The sequence below is a fragment of the Rhipicephalus sanguineus genome, chromosome 6, assembly GCF_013339695.2.
Source record: "Rhipicephalus sanguineus isolate Rsan-2018 chromosome 6, BIME_Rsan_1.4, whole genome shotgun sequence".
Lineage (NCBI taxonomy): Eukaryota > Metazoa > Arthropoda > Arachnida > Ixodida > Ixodidae > Rhipicephalus > Rhipicephalus sanguineus.
In genome coordinates, this window is record NC_051181.1 from 159,627,512 (window position 1) to 159,652,878 (window position 25,367).

The 25,367-nt window shown below is 41.9% G+C and overlaps 2 protein-coding genes across 2 annotated transcripts in view; one reads left to right on the forward strand and one right to left on the reverse strand.

The window, feature by feature from the left end:
• The window catches only part of LOC119396910 (inositol 1,4,5-trisphosphate receptor type 1), a 78,300-nt gene extending 67,271 nt beyond the window's left edge, over positions 1–11,029 (forward strand). Inside the window, exons 39-48 of the mRNA XM_037664287.2 lie at positions 581–706; positions 764–830; positions 904–1,023; positions 1,768–1,951; positions 2,247–2,596; positions 3,558–3,766; positions 3,965–4,130; positions 4,541–4,701; positions 6,844–7,005; positions 8,838–11,029. Coding sequence (XP_037520215.1) covers positions 581–706; positions 764–830; positions 904–1,023; positions 1,768–1,951; positions 2,247–2,596; positions 3,558–3,766; positions 3,965–4,130; positions 4,541–4,701; positions 6,844–7,005; positions 8,838–8,933 — 1,641 coding nt within the window. The 3' untranslated portion in view covers positions 8,934–11,029. The remainder of the gene's footprint in view (positions 1–580; positions 707–763; positions 831–903; positions 1,024–1,767; positions 1,952–2,246; positions 2,597–3,557; positions 3,767–3,964; positions 4,131–4,540; positions 4,702–6,843; positions 7,006–8,837) is intronic.
• On the reverse strand, positions 10,964–25,366 carry LOC119396911 (carnitine O-palmitoyltransferase 2, mitochondrial). Its single transcript, XM_037664290.2, has 11 exons — positions 24,871–25,366; positions 23,322–23,533; positions 21,943–22,002; positions 21,471–21,574; positions 20,434–20,567; positions 18,586–18,791; positions 15,925–16,198; positions 15,384–15,577; positions 14,307–14,476; positions 13,569–13,788; positions 10,964–11,630 (listed from the first exon to the last, which is right to left on the reverse strand). The coding sequence occupies exons 1-11, from the start codon at positions 25,050–25,052 to the stop codon at positions 11,308–11,310; spliced, it is 2,079 nt and encodes a 692-aa protein (XP_037520218.1). The 5' UTR covers positions 25,053–25,366; the 3' UTR covers positions 10,964–11,307.
• Between the last annotated feature and the right edge of the window lies 1 nt (position 25,367).

Sequence of the window (25,367 nt, forward strand, 5' to 3'; positions counted from 1 at the left end):
GAAAAATATTTGAAATTTCGAATATTCGCACACTCCTAGTTATTAGTCAAAATCTTGGTAACGTGTGGTGCACATCCAATAGCAGTAAACCATGTACCCATTTGGTACCTAAGATTTACTGTGTGCCCATGCCATGTCCACCTCACTTTATGCTTCATATTTTGTTTATGCCTGTTTTTTCTTGTTATTCATAATATTCAAACGAACCCACTTCGCCACAGTTATTCGTAGCAGCACACTTGTAATATTCTTGTTTAGTAGTTTGAAGAGAGCTCTCTCTCTTCTTTTTGTTGAATTTTCTTTTTTCTAATATGCTAATGAAGACAACAGAAGCTGAAATGTGAGACCTCTACCATTTTATTTTGTAATGGCAGTGATAGTGGAGTTGACTGGGGATGTTTTAGCAATTGCAATGAACTAAGTGTAACAGGCTTCATGATACATGAATGAGCACGTATAATGTAGCGGTATGTGCTACAAAAGTGTTTCCCGTGACTTGTTTATGCTCTGAAACGACACGCAATTAATGCCTATGTACTTCATACTAAATTTGCTGCTGGTTGTTGTCTTTTGCATGCAGATCGTGAGGCATGATCGCACAATGGAGCAGATTGTGTTCCCTGTGCCACAGATTTGTGAATTTTTAACACGGGAAACCAAGGTTAAAGTGTACAACACAACAGAGCGAGATGAACAAGGTAGTAAGGTAAGTGCTGCACAGATATTGTTCTTGGCTTCTGTGTTCAATGGATGCTCATTTCAGGTGTCGGACTTCTTTGAGCGAACGGAAGACCTTTTCAATGAAATGAAGTGGCAAAAGAAACTGCGGGGTAAATGTTGCAACATTGAAAGCATAGCTTGTTTTTTAGTGATGGTGTAGTTATTGAAACAAATTGTCTTCAGGTCAACCAGTGCTCTACTGGGTGAGCCGGCACATGTCAACATGGAGCACTGTGGCCTTCAACTTAGCTGTTCTGATCAATGTCGTTGTGGCAAGCTTCTACCCATTTGAAGGAGCCAAAGGTACAGGAATTTGATGCATTCCACTGTTTGTTACTTCTGAAGCAGTACACTATCCTTTTTTTCTAAGATGAACAAACTTGCAAAATGTAGGTAGCCCTGGCACTACAATCTTATGTTTTTACATCTTCAAAAAAAAACAATAAAAAAAACTACACAACACAGAGAAAAAGGGATAGGCAGGACTCGCGTGTGCTGTCCTCTTTTTCTGTGTTGCGTAGTTTGAACCCAGTTTTCACTTTTGCCAAATGGTGCATATGCCTCACATTACCTTAAGCACTGCCTTTTTGGTGGCGTCTGCACATGTGCAGGCAGCATTTTCACAATGTGCATCCTATAAGCAAGTCTTAGTTGTCCTTCTTATCCTTTGTTTGGTTTGCTTTCTTCTCCAGCCAGTGCAAAGGTGCAGCTAAGGTATTAACAGCCATTCGAATAATTTTAACTTTGGGTGCTAGTTATATTTATAAAGAATGTCCTCACTTTGTTATATTTTCATTGCAGTTTTTATTTTTTCCCTCTATGCCACTTCCAAATTACATTGGTTTCCATTGCTGCTTGTATTTTCATAATTGCTGTTCATCTGGAAGAATTGTGGAGTTGGACAGAAAACCTATTTTCTCAAAAGATGCAAATTTGGGCCTTGGAGAACTGCGTTTGATTATAGCAAGTTGGCTCACTGCGTAGTTTTACATGCTTGCATGGTTTCCGGTGGAAGCGCTTTTTAACTGTTACACATGGTTTGTGCAGAACTGGACCCACGGCTGAGTGGCTTGAGTTGGGCGCTGATGCTGGTATCTCTGGCAGCGGTGGTTGTGGCACCACGACCATCGTCTATAAGAGCGTTGTCCTGTGCCTGCATTCTACGTCTCATGTCCTGGCTAGGCCTACAGCCTACACTGTGGTTACTGGGCACAGTCAATGTGGCCATCAGGTTAGCCCTCATCTCCTATATGCCACGAATAGTAAATATTTTTGGCATTTAGAGCCTACATCTGGTTAACTTTCTCACTTAAAACAGCAGCTAAACCTTTTCATAGCGCACTAATGCATCAAAACTTGATGACTGCAATCGTTGCTTGTATGTGAACTACACAGGAACTCTCAAACACGGATTGTGTGCCTCGATGCTAATGGGTACAGGTGTTTCTAAGGGTTCATGTATGAGGAACTTCTGTTAGCAACAGTACATATCTGTAATATCACTCTTTGTTTTTCTCTCTTTTCAGCACGGTGCATCTCGTAAGCATAGTGGGAAATCACGGGACGTTTGCACGCAGCCTTGGCCACATGCTGTCAGACATGGAGCTTCTGTACCATGTCTGCTTACTGGCTGTCTGTGCACTAGGCTTAGTTGGACACCCACTGTTCTACAGTGTGCTTCTGTTAGATGTGCTCTACCAGGAGGAAACACTCCTTAATGTCATCAAGTCTGTGACACGCAATGGTCGTTCTATCATTCTCACAGCTGTGCTTGCGCTAATTTTGGTGTACTTGTTCTCCATTGTTGCATTCCTGTTCTTCCGTGATGACTTCCTCATTGAAGTCGACAGCCGTGCCGTTCAGAATGTGCCACGAGGTAAGTGAGCTCCAGTTCTGTGTTTTTGTTGTCATGGTCGTGTGCTTCTTGACATAACAAATATAATAATAATAATAATAATAATAATAATAATAATAATAATAATAATAATAATAATAATAATAATAATGGAGAGTACTTTTCCAAGTCTTGTTCACTCCTGCTGTGTTCATATCATTTGAACTGTTTTAAAACTATCATCACTCACTTACTAGCCCAGCAGATAAGTTTTCTTATGCATAACTTTTCTGGTATGATTTCATGCTAATTTTAGTTTTAAATTGGAGTCGACTGCGTATACATATAAATTTGCATGTCACCTCATTGGTTAGCACTAGAACGTACACACCTGTATGGGGCTTTTAGTCATATCAGTGTTGCTACATTGTACATGGTAGATGTATTTACATCTCTTGCAGTTAAATATCAGTTAAATACAAAAACGTTTCTGGCCCGGAACAGTGCGTCTAGGGTCATTTTCCTCTGCTTGGTAATCTATACATCTCTTGACCCTTCTGACCTGCTGCATGTTGGCATCTTGTTCTGTATGTTGCAACAATGTTGCCTGATGGCTTTAATGGCAGACGGGTGTTCTCACTGTTCTGAGAATAGGGACTGACTCTGTATGCTATTGTTACTAGCTTTGCGGTTAATGTCTGATTTTTGTAAATTTCTTATTGAGGTAAATTCACTGCATAAGAAAGCATTATAAGAGGCAGTCAGTAAAATGAAAAAGAAAAAGAAAAACAGTTTCATACACGTAATTCTTCTAATCGGGTATCTGTGTTATGGAGGATCTCATCTACTTTCGTTATGCACTGCAGTAGTAGACGCATATCTTTACAACCAGTAGCTATTGTAAATGGCACTGCACAACTTTTTAGCTTGGAATTTCTTTTCAGTCAATTAAGTGGTATTGATGTATGGTCTCAATGCACTTATCACCTCTCTCACTCGTCAGTTTCAGGCCCAGAAAGTGATCCTCCATGCCTTGAAGGTTATTGTGATGCATCTGAGCGGCCTAAGGATGCCAGGGAATCGGATGATGATGACGACACAACAACCGAACGAGCTTGTGACTCTCTCCTAATGTGCATAATAACCACAATGAATCATGGCTTGCGCAACGGTGGCGGTATTGGAGACATTCTACGACCACCTAGCGTTAAGGTGTGTACTTCACCAATGGCATTTTTGTACTTGTCAGGAATGTTATTTGTGTCTACAGACCCTGGTCGAAGGAGAATGCATGTGAGTATGATTCAAAGTTTGTATGCACAGTGTGTAGTGAAGTCATATTGCGCGCATTGCAGCTGCGTTTGTGAACATGGGTGTAATGCACAAACAAATGTGTGCCTGTTTGTGCAGGAACCACTATACTTTGCTAGAGTTGTGTACGACCTGCTCTTCTTCTTCGTGGTCATCATTATCGTGCTGAACCTCATCTTTGGTGTTATCATCGACACCTTTGCTGATTTGAGAAGCGAGAAGCAGCAGAAAGAAGAGACCCTGCGTAACACGTGCTTCATCTGCGGTTAGTTAACAGCTGACTCAACTGTCAGTGCTGTTTCTCTCTATTGATACTGCCTGTTACTTGACAGGATTATTTGGAATTTGGATTGTTTGTCAGTGAACAAAAGCGTAAAAACATTTTATGTGTTGTTATAATTAGCATTTTAAAAGTATAGTTATCAAACAGCTTGGGCTTCCGAATAAAAACACTGAGAATACGTATCCAGGACATACCTGACAGCAGAAAACGAAACAAAAAAAAAAGGATGGACAATTCAGTACGTATAAGCTCTGTGGTGTGATGGGTACTGGGAACATAAAAGGACATTTCTACTTAAAGTGCTCTCTTTATGTGTTTTCTTTTGAGAGAAAATGTGTGCAGCTGGAACATGAAATTCAGTGTCAACAAAATATTTCTTTTGTTGCAACCAGGTCTCGACAGATCAGCTTTTGACAACAAGAGTGTGTCATTTGAAGAACACATTCGATGTGAACACAACCTTTGGCACTACCTCTACTTTATTGTGCTGGTGCGAGTCAAGGACCCAACAGAATTTACAGGGCCTGAAAGTTATGTGGACTCCATGATCAAGGTTAGCAGGACTTTTACTGCTTGCTTGTTACTGAATCCTTTTGCATTATGAGCACTTTTTAAGCAGAATTCTGAGCTTAACACAGGCCAGTACAAGTGAAAGGGGAGTGCAGTTGAGTAGAATCATGTACAAGTTGTGTGTTTGCATTTTGCGTGGGCTGGACTTTTCGTGGGTGTTCACTATACATAGGTTTGCTATGCTCCGTTTCACCAGTTTTGGAGGAATTGAGCTAAATTAAAGGTTTATTGCCTTGCAGATGGTACATTCAACAAATGTTTCTGAAATGCTAAGGCAACAGATAGAACACGTGGCTACTGCTTATTACACTAAGCACACTGAGGTGTCCGTGCCTCAAAGCTTCACAAAGGTTTTTAGGAGCTACGGTGAAAAACTGAGCACTGCAGGGAGCAAGGAAGATGTTATCATTCTGTATTAAATAAACTACCTAATAAATTAAGTTAAATTAAGGCTGCTGTGGTAGCTTAGTGGTTACGGTGCTCAGCTGCTGACCTGAAAGACACGAGTTCGATATTTGCCATAGTGGTTGCATTTTGATGGAGGCGAAATGCTAGAGGCCCATCTTCTGTGCAATGTCAGTGCATGTTAAAGAACTTCGGGTGGTCAAAACTATCCGGAGCCCTCCACTACAGTATCTCTCGTAACCGTAGTGAAAGGAAAATCGGGCAGTTGTCAAATGACAGAGTTGTGTTTACTTACTGCATCCACTAGACCACACAGTATTTTCATTGCCAGTGCCATATAATGCACTGGTCCTAAGGAAAAAATGGCGAAAGAAACCCAGAACAAAATATATTGAGTGCACAGAAAATGCATCATAGAGCAGGTAGCGCAAAAAATACGGGGACACAAGAAAGCAACATAAACACCAGACGAGCGCTAACTTCAAACTAAAATTTATTCTCAGAATCCACGCCTATTTATCAACCAGCAAAGATCAAAACACCACAGCGTCACCCAAGAACGTACATCTTATCCCACATTGAATAGTATGACAACATCTTGATCGGCTCTTACAACAAAAGTGATACACGCAAAATGTAACGCAGCCAAGATAGGCTAAAAACTGAACGCGAGCGATTCAGTACGCAGACGTAAATACATTCATGTGGACGTAAATACATTGGCGAGACGGGCAGATATTTGAACATTAGGCTCAGAGAGCATTTCAACTCTCTCAAAGGTACACCATACTCGCATCTCGCGATGCATTGTCGGGAGTGCGGCTGTCAGCCGCTTTTAACTGACACAACAGTGGTGTACCGGAACCGTAATAAGGTGTCCAGAGAGATTGTCGAAGCTTTTTTGATTCAAAAGAACGATCTCGAGTGTGTCAGCCAGCCTTCCCTGAGCCTACACCCCTGTGAGTTAGCGTTCCTTACAGCTAACTTGGCACCTACGCTTTCCGCGTGATAAAAGTCTCTAGTCTGAGCACGCGTACTGGAATCGCTCGCGTTCAGTTTTTAGCTTATCTTGGCTTCGTTACATTTTGCGTGTATCATTTTTGTTGTAAGAGCCGATCAAGATGTTGTCATACTATTCATTATGGGATAAGATGTACGTTCTTGGGTGACAATGCGGTGTTTTGATCTTTGCTGGTTGATAAATAGGCGTGGATTCTGAGAATAAATTTTAGTTTGAAGTTAGCGCTCGTCTGGTGTTTATGTTGCTTTCTTGTGTCCCCATATCTTTTGCGCTACCTGCTCTATGATGAATTCTCACAAACTCGCCCAGATTTCTGTTCTCGTAAGCAGAAAATGCAGTGTGTCAGCTTCCTTTCATGTTGAAAGTTCTATGTTGGACAGGCGAACCATGTGAACAAGGGATGCATGGATACTTAAACATTTTGTTTTGACTGTAGTAGGTGACTTGATTCCTCTCTCCTAATGATCACAGTGCCAAATATGTGCTTGAAGGGTGTCCACTGTAAATTGTGAAAATGCTTTTTTTGTTTAAGAAATGCACAATTTTGAGTAAAGGTAGAATTGTGTAAGATATAAAACTCATGCGGAAGAACACTGCAATTTAACATTGCCTGTGCCAGCACTCTGTGTGTGGTATGGCCATGGGTGCATAGTATTTTACAGGATCTTGTGACATTGCTTGTGCTTTATGTTGCTGCAGGAAAAGAATCTGGAATGGTTCCCTCGCATGCGTGCCATGTCACTTGCAGCAGATGAGGCAGATGGGGAGCAGAATGAGATGCGCACACTGCAGAACCAGTTGGAGGATACCCAACGTCTGGTAACCACCTTGTCGCGGCAGCTGACTGAGCTTCGCGATCAGGTAACGTGCTTGCTCACTTTGTTGATCAACGTAGTCATCACTTGTGCATAATCTGCTGCCTCGGGGAAGCTTGTAAAAGATAGAATTTGGGGGAATATGTGTGTTCTAGCAAGCATATTGCGTCTTTCTCCTTCATTCTTCTCCCTTTCAAGCACCTTACATTTGCTCATGTGCCGAGAACACCCACGTGCACGTTAAAGAACCCCAGGTGGTCGAAATTAAGTTCTTGGGGAAACCCAAGAAAAAGTTAAGGACCTTGCAGTGTGCAATGGAATGGAAAATGGTGGGCATAATATTAAGAGATTGAAAAGAGTAGAATGCAGGAGTGCGCTTAACTGCGCTGGTTGGCACATGATTAAGAAGAGAGCAAACAGTGCTAAACACGGGACGGAGAAGAAGAACGATCAGCGCTTGTGTCTGTCGTTCTTCTTCTCCGTCCCGTGTTTAGCGCTGTTTGCTCTCTTCTTAAGGAGTAGAATGGTTCAGGCAATAAAGAAGTGTAGCTTATACTCTTGCTGATATTAAGCAAAAGAAGTGGACCTGGGCCAGCCACATAGTCTGTAGGACAGACGTTCGGTGGTCAGTTAGAGCAGTGGAGTGGATGCCAAGAGAAGGGACAAGAAGCTGAGGACGGCAGCAATGAAATCAAGTTGGAATAAAATGGAATCAGCTTGCGGGAGAGAGGGCAAAATAAGGTAATGATGTCATCTTAAGAGAGGTCATTTAAGCGCTTAAAACTGAGATTTTGAGATTGTAGAAAAGGTAAAGTAAACTATATCAAGTAATCCATAGCTTCTGAAAGCACAAAAAAAATGAACCGTGGAAGAAGAATGCAGGGCACGCGCTTGTCCTGTGTTCTTCCGTGATTCATGTTTGTTTTTTTTCCCTTTCGGAAGCTATGGGTCGGTACCAACTAGCCCGATCTGTGTTTGCTAAGCTACCTATCAGGTAAAACGGCAATAAAACCAGCATAAGTGAAGTTTTTCAGTATACTTATAGAAAAAAAAAGTTATATTTTGAAATTCCACATGCTTGAGAGCACATTAAGGAGAAAAATGATTTCTCCTGAATTAAATTAATTTTTTGGAGCACCCAAAATGCCACTTAAATCATGAGAAGACTCTTGGTGATGTGCAAAAGGAAATATCGGTGACTGTACCGCATTGGAGTTGATACATCAGCCTGCCGTCATATCGTACGTTTTTATGCTGTCTGCTAGGGTCTACATAATTCTTTACCAGAGAAAAATTGATTACATTGTGTTGTAAACAAGCCAGAGACTAAACATGGCAGGTGTGGTCAGAATTTAAAAATTGAGTCCGGCACATTACGCTGATGAACTGCCATTGCCGTTTCTGCATGAAATTCAAGAAAGGGAACTTTAACCTTCGCTGCCACGGTGGTCTAGTGGTTATGGTGCTCGACTGTTGACCCGAAGGTTGCGGGATTGAATCCCGGCCGCCGTGGCCGCATTTTGATAGAGGCAAAAGGCTGGAGGTTCGTGTACTTAGCTTCAGATGCATGTTAAGGAACCCCATTTGGTCGAAATTCCTGGAGCCCTCCACTACGGCGTCCCTCACAATCATATCGTGGTTTTGGAATGTAAAACCCAACAATTATTATATTAATATAACTTTGACCTTAATTTGCTGTTGTAATAACAAACCTATGATAGCAAAATTAACGATAAAGTTCTTATTTGTCAATCTAACTTGATCTTGTATTTCTCTTTAGTGTCCTTTTGAAGCACTTAGTCTTGATGTATAGTTTCGTTCTCAGCAATGGCAGAGGAGTGTAACTATTCTGCTTTGTTTAATTCATGTGTAATGCAGATGACAGAACAGCGGAAACACAAGCAGCGCCTGGGGCTTCTGGCTCATCCCAACTCAGTGCCATTGGCTGCCGCTGCCAGTCTAAGTGTGCACTGACTCTCTTACTGCCAACCCACAAACAGCTCTCCTCACAAAGAAGGTCACCACGCACACTGTGAGCCTGGATGGGCCACCAGCATGAAATGTGCTTGCTACGTCACTGCCTTGGTGGTGATCACGAGACTGGGCCAAGTAAAACGGACCACGCGTCTTCCAATGACACGACACGCAGTGTATGCAAGAGCCACAAGAACCACTCTGCTCTCTCGTTGCACTTGGAACATCTGTGAAGGAAAGGGACCACATTTTCCTCCTGCTTTCCCACGTGCACGCAAAATATTCTGGATTAGTCTTTCAGCAGTCACTTGAACACTTTTCTGCCACGGTTTTTGTGGTATCTTTTTTTTTCAGTATTGTTGCAAGTAGAACTACATGTAAGAGATGAGAGCTAAGAGTGGCACAGGCTCAATATTGTGTGGCAACCATATACAAACTTTCTGGCAGGACGTTGCAACTTTTTCACCTCCATCAGGCAGTGGTGCCTGCATTGAAGCACAAGGAGATTTAAAATGTGGGCTTTTCCCACCTCTATTAATGGAAAAAGAATTTTTTTTTACTGTCATGTGAAAACTGCATTGACCATCTTAACTCGCATGATCTTAGTTCTTTCACTGTGTCTTAATTTTTGATGTTGAGATAGTTTTAGACTGTCTTGCATGACGCCTGTGCAGGGATCAAAACCAAGCTTCTTGCCGCAGTTATCGCATAATGCAATATTTTTTATGTTATGACAAGCCGTATTAAGTAAAATTGTAAGAGTGAGTGTTTGTACATTGAGATTTTTGTTTTGCACTTTTCACTGTGATGGCTTGGGCTGCAGCACTCTTATTACAGTGCAATTCACTTGAATCCTATGTCACTCACACCCTTAACAGTGGCTCGGCCTTTCTTTTGGTAAAATGCACTACCACCAAAACTTTGCGTCACACACTGTTTGAAGCAAAGCAGAGAAAGATGTACAGCCAGTATTTGCTTCATTGACCTGCTGGCCCTGTCTCTCTTTTTTTCCTTGCAAGAGTGCTGCTGCCGATTGAAGATTTCTTGCATGCTTTAGTGACTGGAGTTGGTCCTGCAGTGTTTACTTGTCGGTGCTTTCCATGTTTTAGATATTCTATTCAGTATGCTGTTGTCTTCTTGCTTCCACTTGTTCTTTTACTGCACATCCACACACTTCACTGTGAGGGTTTTAGACTGTTATAGCGTTTTATATATTTACATTGCCAGTGCATCTCCACATTATTGTTAAACCTTCATTTTAAAGGATTTTTTTTTTGAAAGGTTGGATGCACAAATCCATAAAATTTTAACAAATATGCGAACAAATATTTCTCTGGGATGGCTCTGGATATTTGATGCTGCTCTTAAAAGCTTGGTGCAATTTACAAGTGTCAGTAACGGCAGTGTTGTGCAAAAGGTGCTATTCTGGCATTAACTACAGTGAACTGTGATAGCAGATCACTCACAGCTACTTCTTCTATTGTCTTTCTTAATGAATGTGTGGTTAAAAAAGTGTTGCGATAGGCCGACTTTTGCACATCTGTTTGCTTAGTCAGAGCCTGGTGTAGCCAATGAGAAAGCTTGTTGGCTGCATACCATTGGTGTCAGATTGGTATAGGACTTGCGAAAAAGCTTATTGCCACAAAATGTGTGCATGATAAATGAGACTTCAAGTTGTCGCATTCGTTGGAAGCTTCTGCGTTTTCACAGAAGTCATGATTGGTAAATTTATGCTGATAGTGGATTGCTTCCCATTACAGGCTTTGTTCTTGAAATTGTTCATCCATGAATGTTAAGATCTGTGCCACTTATGTTTGCAGCCTAAGTATGCACATTTAGCAGTCATAAGTTCTCACTGTGTCTTGAATTGCAGGTGATGAGCGTTTAGTTTTTGCAGTTGTAGCAAGAATTCTTCTGCAAGCAATTTAATTTACCATGCATGCATTTGAAATGAGAGCTCTACTTTGTAACATATTCTTTCCTCCACTAGTCAGTGAACACAAGACAGAGTGGTATTTATTACAGCACCCTGATCAAGAAAATACTTTTTATTGTCTTTTACAAGTGTACAAAGCATCAATATATACATGTATGTATGTCTGTGTTTATGTGTGTTACTAAAACATACTCTGCATTTATTGGCTTACACTGGTCCATAAATTCAGATTTAAAACGTTACACGAAAACCACTGTATGCCGTGTGCTCCACGAAATGATCAATGCCATCTTATGCAAAGAATACAAAAAGTGATTGAGCCCCCGTGCTCACACTCCTTGTTAGTGAAGTGGCAGCATTACTTTAAATTAAACCTTGGCAAAACTAAGAGGAATGCATCATCAACTATCTTCATGTGAAGAATACTTCTATCGCTACCTAGGTGCACTTCATGGCAATACAGATACGATCTAGAGCTTCAGCCATACACGCTGAGAAATTCCTGGCATCTCGATGTGGGCTGTAAGCACTGACCAGGGCTCCCAACTTGTCATCAACCATGCCATAGCCGATGCCATAGCCATCTGGCACGACAGGAGCAAAGCCACCACCACTGAAAGCCACACCATGTAAAGTGGATGTTGAAAGGACAAAGTGATTTGCCTCTTCGAAGCATTTGTCTCTGTAAATTGCAGGCAAGGCCTGTCCCTTCTCTTCAGCCAAGACTCTCAAGGCAAACAAGTGGCGGTCGAACCCCTGACCTGCAGTAAAATCATAGCCGTATCTCTGTCATTTTCGGAGACCCACAAAATGGAAGCAAAGCAAGCACAATGGGCAAGAATAATATTTCAACACTTTTTTTTTTCTTGCTGCTTTTACCCACAAAGTTCAGTGCCCTTCCCAAGCCAGGTCTACAGTATTTTGCATTAAAGGTGTGAGCTAAACATAATTCAACTGTGGAAAATACTGCATGTAGCACTCCAGCTTGATGTACACAGGCACATAACATGGCAACCGGTTGCATAAAAAACACCTGCCGCAGTGGTCTAGTAGTTCTAGTGCTTGACTACTGACCCGAAGGTCGCAGGATGGAATCTTTGCCGCGGCGGCCTCATTTTGACGGAGATGAAATGCTAGAGGCCTGTGTACTTAGATTTAGGTGCTCATTAACCCTTTGCGGTCTGTTGTCAGCTCGTGCCCTACGACGAAACATGGCCACAGTGGTCCACGGTCGGGCACTGCTGGACAAGTTCTCTCACGGTTGACGGTTGATTCACGCGTGTTTTCTCACTACATTATGTGCCATCTGTAAAAGAGTAAGTAAGCTTCCTTTACTTAAGCTTTGAGTCTTTTACTTTTGGACAAGAATGGACAGAAGGTGGGAAGGAGCTTTGGACCGCAAAGGGTCAAAGAACCCCAGGTGGTCAATATTTCTGCAGCCCTCCCTCATAATTGTATCTTAGATCGTGGTTTTGGGACGTAAAACCCCAAAAATTATTATGATTAGTCTCCAAATATACTAATTTCTCTGATAAACGAAGTAAGTGCCCACACATGGAACTAAGATTGCTGCGATAGCTGCATCTTCCATCGCAAGTTAACACTTCTGTAAGCCTTCAGCAATGCCCAGAAACAACTGCTGCGTAGTTGGCTGCTTGAACACTTACAAATACTCGCCAGGAACACACTTCAAGTTTCCGGTGCTGCTTCACGAGTAAGAGCGACGGCGGTGGTGCATGGCCGCTGTTCGACAGAGAAGGTAAGCAATCGTGCTTTGTTTACGGCAGTGTTATAATGATTATCGTGTTTTTATTTAATCATTTATGTCGCTATGCCTTTAGTGAACTCTACCATGTTTTGAGTTGGTTGCCTCGTCTAAATCCGGGAAGCTACAATGCACGTGAGCTTGTTGTTACTCATGAGACGCATGCCTCTCTTTGAAAAAAACGAATGATGCGAAGTGCAAAGCCAGACTATGCGGAGTAGAGCTTTGAAGAAGTAATTGTGCTTAGACACTTCAAAGAAATGACTCCGTGTTAAAAAGCAGGTAACGGCGCCGTCAGAAAAGCGCCATTTGAATGACATGTGCTGCACGGAATTGGCTGCATGCTCAACCTATCGATAGCACTGGCATGTGATCTTTGGTGCAGAATGCTCGCTGTGCACTCGTCTCAGCTATCTGCATATTAGCTGTACAACCTGGCACCTGTGAGCATTGAACGCTTTGGACAGCACATTGAACCTCGTTTTGAATGCCTCTGAACCAGACTTTATGGTATTTACAAAAATTGTGTAATGCGTGGGGTCAAATCTGAAACCTTCAAGCTTTTCTCTTTATTCTTGCTCGTGGTGCTAGCTACTGCTGTTTCTTTTTTTTTTGGAGGCCATGATCTGTGGCAAACAAATGACGCGTATGGTGACGTTGTTGTCCCATAAAGCTGTGAAATTGGACGCATATTTGCTATTATAAGGTGCGGTTCTTTGGCGCACTGTCGCCACAGAAGTAATTATTTGGAATGTGCACAAGCATCAAATCACGCGCACGCACATAACCCATGCCTGCAGTGAAAGCAGGCGCCTCCGGCACGGAGCCCGCTTGCGGTTTCAACAGCCGCCGCTACGCGGCTTTCGATAGCGCCCCTACAGGCGCTGCGCACCGCCTATAGTAACTTATGCAACATGCTACAGCAGTACCGTACCCATGGCGGCCTCCTTTGTGAGTTGGTTGTGAACTCTGGAGCACTCCTCCAGTAGCGGTCGAGCATGCTTGAGGTCTTTGTTTGAACTGAGTGCGTTCACGCAACGTTTTGTGGCCATCGTTGCGGGTCGCACTGTTTCGGTTCGCCCGTGCTTGAAAGCGGACGTGCTGCACGATTCATAAGTGGCCGCAGTGCCTCCATGTGCCAGGAAATAGGCCAGCTGCATAAAGTGCGAGGAGATGCAGCACTCTTGTTGGTGCTTTCACTGGGATGCATGCTTGTTTTGAAAGCTCCTAAGGATTTGTTTATAAGTATGCGCATAAATACATACGGTAATGCTAAATGAATAATACACACAATTGCGTATGTTGACTACTCGAAGTGTGGTTCTCCTAGGGAGGCATTTTAACAATTACTTATAAAATTTCATACTGCAGCTCAACCATGTCTTCTACCCCCCTAGGTGGCATGCAATAACTTTTAATGCTTAGTAGGTATGCTTGTGAAGTTTCGGTTATGGAAAAGGCAAGGTTGTTAAATGGACGGTACTCTATCTCGCTTGTCTCTGCTCAAGAGCTTTTGACTGGAAAATACAGCCTTTCCTGCGCAACATTGTTTTTCTAAATGGTTTATGTTACAAAAGGCACATACACTTGGAAGCCTGCAATTCCTCTGTGGTCATGTGTGTACATGATAGCAAATTACAGCATCTTTGAAGGTGGGGTGTTGTAGGGGTACCTGAAAGGAGAGCTGCATGACTGAATCCGGGCTGAGCTTGCTCTGCTTGATAAGCTCCCTGGTGAGGCCAGAGTGCACCATAGCAGCCAACTGAAGGTTGCCTGTGTGTTCCTCGTAATTTCGCTGGGCTTTCTGCACATCAGCTTTCACTGAATCATTAACGATGAAGTCTGCACATAGTAAGGAAAAAAATGCTATGTTGCATTTTGTTGCAGCTTACATAAATATGTTTCGTACAATTCAGGTTGTAATCAAATAACTAGGGATGGGCGAATATTCGGGCGTTTCGAATATTGAACGAATATTACAGTATTTGAATTTGCTTCGATACGAATTTAGATTATTCGAAATTTCGAAATGAATGAATATATGTATACATTGACCGCACATAACCCCCTGTAAAGGTAGTTTCACTGCAGCGTCTGGTTGCTGTGCCATGAAACAACCCATCCAGGGGAAATCTGCACTGCCGCGAAGCCACACTTCAAGGTTAAATGTACATATTTTTTTAAAGTTCAAAAGCGTGTTATATGCGCTAAGTATAGTAATTTTTAAATTGTAACATATTGCACCACTGTAAAAATTGCAACTTGCACCCTACTGCTATTCAAATCTTGATAATATTCAAGCTTACTTCCACTTCATTTCAAACCAAAAAAGTGACATTCACTCATACCTAGTTCCAATCCTTAAGAATATTGTGCAAGGGTCATGAAAAAAATGCTCATTTTTCTTAATATAATGGGGTAAATACTATTCGAACTATTCGACCAAATCACTATTCGCTTCGGATTCGCTTCGAACCTCAAGTTCACTATTCACCCATCCCTACAAATAACTAAAGCTGAACAGAGTGGTCTGTTACTAGTAGAGCACAATCTGAGTGCTTGGAGATGCATTGTACAAACTAAAGATGCACAGTGGATTTTGGGCATGTTTTAAAATTCCATGCAATGTTTCTCCATTTTGTGGCAGGCCTGGATATTTTAAAATATAGGCTTGAGGGTTGCACTAAGTGCATCATGCAGTCATAGTAAAATACACAACACATCATGGCTACATAAGAGGCGCACTTACCAAGCCGTTGAATGTAGGGCTCGGGATTGATAATTGCAGACTCTCCGGGGTGAACATAAGGTCGCTCAGTGCTGTCAGTGTAGATGTCGTTAAAGTAGCGCAGTACAGCCACTCCATCACCCCACGAGTGCTCAAAGTTAATAGCTGCATGCCCCTCTGCTGTGAGAAGCAGTGAAAAGGACTTGTCGAACCACCTGAAGGAATGTAAAACCTGTTGAACCAAATGCACCTGCAAACTGGCTACCGCTTGCTTATATTAAAGGAATGCGAGTGAATTCGTTAGGATGTTTTCATGCAAATTCTAGACCTGCAGCTTTGTCACAATCTTTTTTTCTGGCTTTAACTTTTGAGAACTTTCCAGAAGAGCAATTCACATACTGAAACAAAGTATTGCAGACATTTGCTCACGTTTGTGCCAAGGCAAGGAGCTGGAACATGGTATAAGCAAGGAATATGGTACATGCCTACCCTGTGATAAACACTTGCATTTATCTGTAGATGGTACATCTACTAAAGTTTTTGTTAGTTACAGTGAACCCACCTGTTGTGAACAGGGCCATGAAGAAAATGGTGAGCTATCTTCTCTTGTTCTGTGCCCTGAAATGCTTCCCTGTCCAGCACCAGCACAAAGAGGGCACTGTCTATTTGCTGCAGTGTGCTCTCATTTCCAGCAGACAGGAGTTCATTACGCGCCCTCGCCCAGTCATCCCGAGGTCCTGCTGTCAGAGCGGACACAGGAACAGCAGGTGCAGGCCGATTGTCAGTCATGATGCGACTTAGGCATGCTTGGTAATGCTCAGGTCCAAACAGGTTGCCTGCAACAAAACATCTGTTGTGCAACAAGAAAGGGAAACTCCTTGTTCATGCCCACAGCAGACCATAGATGAGCAGAGATGATTTATTGGAGGGAAGCAGAGAGACCAGTCTGAGATATGCATTTTTCTGTTACTCTATACACGTGAATGAAAAGTGGACAGGAAAATAATTATAAAACGGCTACCATAAGTTTGCTGCTAGCCTGATAGTATGAAAGAAGAGAAATTGTTCAAGGGGCTCATTTCTTTGTTAGGCACAGATAACGAAACCAACAGACAATTAAGGAATTTAACCCTTTGCGGTCCGTTGTCGGCCTTCGCCCAACAACGCGACACGGCCGCAGCGATCCGTGGTCAGGCACTGCTAGACAAGTTTTTTCACGGTGGACAAGTTCTTTCACGTTGACATTATGTGCCATCTGTCAAAGAGTAAGTAAACTTCTTTTACTTGAGCTTTGAGTCTCTTACTTTCGGATCAGAATGGACAGGAGGTGGGAATGGATTTTGGACCGCAAAGGGTTAAGCTAAGGAAAGCATAGGGGACAATATTTGTTGCTTTTTTACTATAGTGTAATGATTTTGACTTAAATTGAAAGGAATTACAGAGGAAGAAAAATCGCCCTTTCCGTCGGTGGGATCTGAACTCGCAACCTTCGAATTGTGGGTTTAGATCCCATCAACGGAAAGGGTGATTTTTCGTCCTCTTTAATGTCACTGTCAGACTCGACAGATAGTTGGGTAGAGAGCAACACAAGCTGCAGCTTGCCGTAGGCGACGGGTGGACAGTGCCAGAATATTGCAGCAGAGATGACTTTGCCTTGAAAGTTTACGATGGGCTCTGAAAAGGTCACTCCTGCAGCTTGTGCTGTGAAGTTCTAGCTGCAGTACTCAAACAGCATCCAGTAAGGACCTTCTGAACTTGGCGTGACCAATTTTCCTGCATGCTTTAAGTGTGGTGCGCTAGGGAATTCTAGTAAGAAACTTTTGAGCCAAGGCGTCTGAAAACTGTAATCACAGATAACATTCTGGAGCAATAAGTGGAAGTAAAGATCTTAAATAGCGTAAATGAGAAAAAAAAGAAAAATAGAAAAGAGGCAGAGCATTAAGTAGTGCTCTGCTCTTTTTTTCTCTCGTGCTGTTCAAAATCTTTACATACAATGGTTTACCAGAAAGCTCAAGCTCTTTAGTTGGTTAATAAAGGAAAGCTACAGGGACAAAGTGCAGTGCATTTGTGAGAAAACTTTCACATTCTTATTTGCATTAGTTTAAGCTGGCAAAGAGAAAAAATATGCACCTTATTTACAGCAGCAAAACAAGGAAGCATAGCACTGAGTGCTAAACATCATTTTCTGCTTTTATATTTCAAATTTCCACTGCATGAGGCAATCCAGTATCTGTTCCAAAAAACTCAGAGGTACCAAACTCTGCTGGACTATTTGGTATACATGTGCACAAAAGCTTCACCCTGGGTAACTTTCCCTTCATCGGCACAGCAATGTTTATTTATTTCTAGAAAATTGATTAAATGCCTATGGACAAAATATGTTAGTCTCAAGAAGACAAATATGTTCTAGTGAATATAAAGAAAGGAATTAGATTTTTTTCGTTATAGGAGCACCCTCATCTCTCCCGATTTTTATATGCACCGCAGTGCTTAGCCACTGTCCTTACGCTGAATACAGCAGGTGAAATTGCGCAACATATGCTGACGACTCAAATGAAGGCAACACGTCATAAGTAGATATTATGATGCTTTTAGCTGAGCGTCGCTTATGCTCAGCCCCGTGGAGATGTAGCGTCCCAAGAGAGTGCCGGGAACTGCATAGATTTTGCGTTTTTGGCGAGCGCGTCTTGCTGAGACGCAGTCAGCTTGGCTGCAAAATGACGGCGAAACCAAGTGGATGCACGTTCACACTCCGATCAGTTGACTTGATAAGCGGAGTGAGAAATGCGTTCTACATTCCACTGCTCGCACAATCGTTTTGCACACGCGTACTACAGTTCCTTCTACGCGTTCCTGTGTAAATTGCTAGCATACCCAGGTTTGACTGGAGCGGATTGTAAACACTCAGCTAAATGTGCCTTTTGGAGTAGAACATGTGGTCATCAGTTGCACACTAGATATTAACCGTATCTCATTTTATGTTTACCTGCCTTCGATAATGTTGCCAATAAAAAAAAAGCTAAATATGAAAAAGAAACACATTTGATTGCCAAGGAGTAGACCAGCCATTATGTAGACCTTTTAAATTTAGTTACCTTTCTATTATTATTTTTTTTTACACAGAACCAGCAAACATGTCAATGATGCTATTATCAGCAGTGCACTGTTGCTTGTTCCACTGAATGGATCTTTACTGGCCTGTGGAAAACTGTAATTCACTCACCTTTATCATCCAGAACCTGAAGGGCATAGAAGTGGCCATTGCGGATTACTAGTATATGCTTGGAGTCTGGAAACACCTCTATTTTATCACGCACAATCAGTGGTATTCGAGTGCTTGCGAAGAGGTTGTGAAACTGGCTCATGTCGAGTGGGTAAGCCTTCCACAGTAGAGCACTTGCATACCATGCCAAGGCTTCTGGCAGCATTCTGTAAGCACAAAGGTGATAAGTTTGGGCTCTTTCAAAATCCCTTCTAATATCATTGGTGATCCTATAAGCACACGTCTGAAGACTGAAGTAGTACAGGCACTGCAAATAATGTTTGGTTGTTACTAACCGCTCTGCTCATAGCAGCTGCTTACATTGATTGTGAACCACATTTTATCTGTTCCGTAAGCTATGTCTCTGTACTCCCACTTATGCCACGTCTAAAACATATCTGCAGGAGGAGTCATGTAGGTGAGACGAGCTGGAACATTTTCATAAATGTTTTGAAGACACTAAATAAGATATATCATACTGAGCTAGGCCATACTTTGAATCAGCGCAAAAAACTGCTGAAACACTTCTGTAGCAAGGACAATGAACGAATACTGTTGGAGAGCGCTCATTGTGCGTCCTTTCTAGCTTTGTTTTTCATGCTAATTCAAAGCATGCATCCATTACAACTTGCCTAGCTTTCTACTTTGGTACAGTGAGCTAGGCCAGTGCATTAAAATTCCAGAATGGCCAATACATTGATCAAAAATAGAGGTATGGTGTGCCATAAGATGGCATTCGAGTGGTCGTGCAACCTTGAAACTTGTGTGCATGCTCCCCATGACACCACACATGATGACAAATGGGCCAAGGAAACTTATAAGAACGACATTAAGAAATTACTGGGACTCCAAGGAAATCCTTACAAATGTCAAACATACCTTCAGTAAAGGAAGATCAGCTAGTGTGTCAGAAGTTAATGTTTGCCTCACAAACATGCACTGCTTAGAAATTTATTCTTATTTCGGCGTAAATGTTGCAGATGTACTCTGTACATATCATGGACAAAGATTCTGCATCAGTTCACCAGTTTTGTCTTTTGTGCCACTCCTGGCTACATACTTCCTTTCAGTAACCCGAGTACGATGAGCCTCTGATGCTCATACAGTAAGCCACCACTTTGCACCATGGGTGCTACACCCTTTTTCTGAGGTGCTGGTTTCCTACATTACACCACTACACTGCAATGTCATTCAAGCAACTGTGTGTCATTCCATTATGAGCCAATTGGCACCATTCCAAGTGATGTCACATTCTCTCTGCTTGTGCCCACTCCGGGGCCCACAAGCATGTACTACCTTGCTGTGATGAACGATTCCTGTACTTGATTACTCTTGTCCAATTTTATGAGGAGCTTATTAAGTAGGAGGGCTCAAATATGCATGTACAATGTTTCAGCCTGATGCCTTTGTTCGTCTGATTGTAGTGATTATAATCAAATCGTAAAAACACGTCAAGCTGTTTGCTAAACAGTTTATGAAATTTCTAATTTTGAAAATTTCAGTGCACTCTTCTAGCCTGGAACGCTACAGGGCACTGAGATATGCACGACGCTTTTGATAGGAAAGCACCAGATGCATGGTGCTATAGAGAACTGCACAGGTTAGTATGGCTTCATGGTTAAAATTAACAACAATGTGAAAACAAACGACCCAACACAAGCCCTGACTATCAAATAGAAATTTGTTCTTGTGTTGCACAGGCACATGGTGCAAGAGAAAAGCTTACACTTATTCTTGCACGGCACAATCGGCACCTGGAGTATCACATTTGTAAGAGCATACTAATATCCCTATGGAAGAAAGTATTACTTGATGGTACGTCTGTATGCCTGTGTGTCACTCTTTTTGGCATTGAGGTGATACACCATGGGCTCCAGCTGATTGGTTTGCAGGGACCGCAAGAAGCGCAGAGAAGAGATCACCATGTTGCATGCACGAACAGTCTGCAAGGAGTCACGTAGTACATTCATCACTTGCATGGGCAAGTCTGTTTGTTATCAAGAAGTGTGTCCAGCCAACATAAAAAAAAACTTGCCATTTAAGTTGCACTGCACAGACAAAAAACAAAACAAAAACACAATCCAGATGCCACTCATTTCAAAATTGCAGCTCATGAGCTACATACTCTGTGTACGACTTGCATCTTCACTACACAAAGTTGCCACCTCCCTCCTGCCATTTTTTTTTATCCTGAACATGGATTTTAAATGGAACTATGGTAATAGCTGCATGAAGGAATATATGGTAAAATAAGTTGAACCACCAACCATTTATGTATGGCATCTGTTTATAGTCACGAAATTGTTCTTTTTTAATACCTTGTGCCATACAGATATTAAGCATACCTCCTAGACATGATTCCCTGCATAGTTGTGAATATGTAGATTTACTTTTCTGAAAAGGACAGTAAAAACTTATTTATAGTGCGTACATAAGAATAATATTAAAAGAAATGTACATTTGTGTCAGGGAGAATGTTCCCAATTCACAATGAACATTAGCTCCAGTATACAGATGCTATAATTTCATTGAGTGGCTGCAGAGGTATACAAAAGTAAGGCTACTGTCATAGTGACCTCGCATCAATATTTCTAAAGCTTAGTAAAAAAAGAAAACAAGCCAGCAGGTCAACAGTGCGACAAGAACAGGAAGTGAGATTTATTTTGCGGCTGCTGTCCGAAACATTAACAGCAAGTCCTATAGCTTGTGCAAATGAAATGCAGACATTTTAGTTGGTGCTATGCAGTGATCTTCAGAAATAAGTGAGCGTGGCTATGTCGGTGCTGGACCAGGAAACAACGGCATAAGAAGGGCTCAGGATTGTGGCAACGGGAAATGCACTTCACCTGATCCATGTATGCTGGCCGCTTGTCATCTTTCCATGCCAAAAATGGATTGAAGTTGAGTGGAAGAGGTTTGCGAGAAGTCAGGTACATGTCAAACCAAGGAGCTGCAAGGAAAACGGCAACAATTTTCTACACTAGAGATTAAGAACCCGTGAAAATTTAATTGTTCTGCTAATAGAGGTATCGAAAGCATATATCGAACCACGCGCAAAAGGCACAGTCTGTGAGAGAAAGGAGCGAAGAATGCAAAAAAAAAAAGGCATTTTCAACAGAAGTGACAGAACCGCAGCATGAAGACTGCATGCAGTCTGAGGCTAGCTTATTCAAGGTCATTGCACTGTTGTCATTTTTGACACGTTGTACCGACTGTCCTAATAGTAAGCTATCCAGGCCTATTGCCTGTCCATGCTGTCTACGACTTTGATATGCTCCGCACTGTAATTAATGCTAACAGTATGAGCTTTTCACAAACCTGAGATGTAACTGGTGTGCTTGTTGGCCTTGTCCTTCTTTCTCAGCAGGCTGTCCAATTCTGATGAAAGCAAACAAGTGTTTATTTATTCATGAGGCTTGCATAATGCCAAAAAAAGTCACTGTTTAACTTATCAGTGGTTTCCAGCAACAAGATTACGTTTATGCAATATGAGTAAGAGGCATTTAGAGGTGTTGCAGGCCCAAGGAATGGCTTTAGAAAAATATTATATGTAAATGCATAAATGTCTGGAGTTTGTTGAGACCAGGAAGCGTGTGACGATGCAACTTTTATGGATAAGTTTGCACTCAAAAACTTGATGTAATTATTGGCTCACATATGTAAAGTAGACACCGAATGCTAAGTTCAGCCCTATTCTGCAACTTTCCTGTTCACAGATCCACTTCAATAAAACCTGCACAAGTCAAACATTTTTTTTTGCATGTTTTAAAACATTGTAAAATCGGCTGGGCAATGAAGTTAAATAAAAGCATTCAACTCATGAAGTGATGTCATAAGCGACCTATACAAATCACATGGGCACCGTTGGAGTACATTAAGCTACGCAAGTTGGTATGATTGTATCATGAAGCTCAGCGCACAAACACATCGAAAAAGAAAAGTGTGTTTGATTTATGCAAATTGGTCTCAATATATACAGAGTGAATTTGATAAGAAATAACTTCCAAGCTTGATTCAGTCCTTTTATACCGTAGTCACACTTCAATGTACCACTGCAATGAAATTTAAATAATTTGTATACTCCTTGTGCCCCCTCCATGTGCTCACACATTATGATATATTAGGCATACATCTGGATTTCAATGGCTTTTGGTTCCAACAGTAATGGAAAATGGGTTTGTGACTGTAGCATTATACTCACATGTGCCTCATGCTTTGATAATGCTCGACAAGCTGCTATGCAGACTGAGCTCAATGAGATGCTCAAAGTGTTTGTAACATTAGTGTCATAGAATGAATGAAAGAAGAGGAATTTTTTGAGGGGCTCGGTTCCACGTTAGACACAATGAAATGAATCTAACACACAATTAGGCCAGGAAAAACATAGGGGACATTAATTGATGCCTTTAACTGTAGTGTAATAATTATGATAGAAATTGAAAGGAATTAAAGTGGACAAAAAGTCACCCTTTCCCTTGGTGGGATCCGAACCCGCAACCTTCAAATCGAAGGTTGTGGGTTTGGGTTCGGATCCTATCACTCAGTGCATGTTTCACGAACCAAACTCATGGTTGGTTGGTGAAACATGCATTGAACGAAAATTAAATGTTCAAACTTTGCTAACTCAATTATGATTCCTACTGGTGTTAACATGGTAAAATCTGTGCAAATGAAAGCACAGATTACATCAAACTTACCTGCACCTTCATTATTCTTGAAGGCGTGAACAAGAACACGTGTATTTTCCAAATCTTCTGAAGTAACCAGAGGCTCCAAAGCATTCAAGTAACGCTCACAAGTTTTTTCCAATTTTGGAATTGGCAGTCGTGGAAGGCTCTTCTGAAAATGCATAGTGGGCAGGATACTGCGCTCCAGGAACTGGTACTCCGCTGAAGAGACGTCTACTGACCTGAAACCACACCAAATGATCTGCTAGAGAAACAACATTACAACAACAGCTTTAATCATTCCTTAAATCCAGCAAACCCATAGGTGGATAGCAAGTTGGAGTGCGATGCAAGCAAGATCAAGTATTATATCAGGGTTTTTTTGTTTTTTGTAAGGTAAATTTAAAAATCGTATATCACTTGTCCTTCGATTGAAAGAGCAAGAACCTAGCTGGAAGTTCAAGTGAATTAAGATGTGTGTGTGTGTGTGTTAGGGCTGCCACCTGCCCGGTTTTAGACAAAGCCGGCCAATTTAGGCAGTGGGCCGGTTGCCACTCCATACCTAAGACTGGCCATCATTGCCCGGTCTTTTGGCCATTGTGTCACGATTATTTATATTTTTTTTTGCATTTTATAAGCGTAAATTCAGCAACTTCGAATATACTAAATATTTTTTGCCAGTTACCAAAACTATCATGCAATTTTCAACCAATTTCTACCTTGTGCGCATAAAAACGTGATGTAATTAATCCCTCCAGTTATACTGATCATTTAACTAGAGCGAAAAATGAACATTTGTGGTTATGTGCTTGCATCATAAGCGTACATTCTCCCCCTTCAAAGCACTGAAAATTACATCGATGTCTGTTCCAAAAGACTAGAAATCTCAACCCGAGAACGAGAGCTGGCTCCTGGCTGACATGTATTAATAATAATTGCTGGGGCTTTACGTCCCAAATGGACGGCATTTATTTTCATGCCAAGAGAATAGTTGATTAGCTCTGTCATTTTTTTTTTTTGTACATGTACATTATGTTGACCTCTGACTAGGCAAACAATGTTACAATTAATACATGACATTGCTTGTCAGACTGAACATGGCGTTTTTTTTTTAACACAAATTCAACCACCTGTATAAGTGGTTGAATTTATGTCCCCCCCCCCCCTTCCGATGAGCAGTTTCTTTCTAGTGGAAAGGTGGCATCCCTAGTGTGTGTGTTTGTATGAGTAAACTTCTTTTGACTGCTGTAATAAAACTTGGAATAAACTGGACAAGTGCTGCGACGAAAACAGAGCAACTATTTATTTCTAACAGTCACTATACATTTATTTTTAACAGCCTTGCTCAGAGAATGTATAGTGAAATGAAACCAACAAACGATTATGTAGACGCCCACCCAGTTTGGGGGCTAAACGCAAAAAAAGTAACACACAAACATATACGTGTGTGCATATATATATGTGTGTGTGTGCATGCTAACTTCCTTTATTATGTAAACATCGTACAAACCCAAACAACACAACAAGGTAGAAACGAACGAACATGTACCGGCGGTGAAAGGAAGTACGTTTGACCTACCCGGGCGTACTGCTAGAAGATGAGCGTCGCTGCGAGGTGGACAGCAGCCGTACGTTTGCTTGTAGGCACGCACAGGCCGGCAGCACGACTTTCTCGCGAAATGATAAGTGCTGTGCTTCGCAGATGCGACTGCAGGCGTTGGAAGCCCTTCGGAACTGACAGGCTCGTTGCATTGCTGCCATGTTTCACCCGTTTTTGTAGTGCAATGATGCAAAAACGTGTGTCTTGTTCAGAAACGTCTGAATCCACTAAGGAAACTATCGCAGGGAAGACGTCCTCACCCCAACATGGATTCCCACCGGCGCGATTTCACACTGCTGGTTTCCTCGTTACAACAATTAACGTCCACAAGCATACACTACGAGATCGTGCGCTGCGTTATATAAACACGTCTTCGATTACAGTGACAGTCTATTTATGTTGTGTCAAGACTGTCGAGACACGGTCGCACCACCTTAGTTGCACCTTCCTAGTCAGCTACCGCCCGCGCCTGGTTG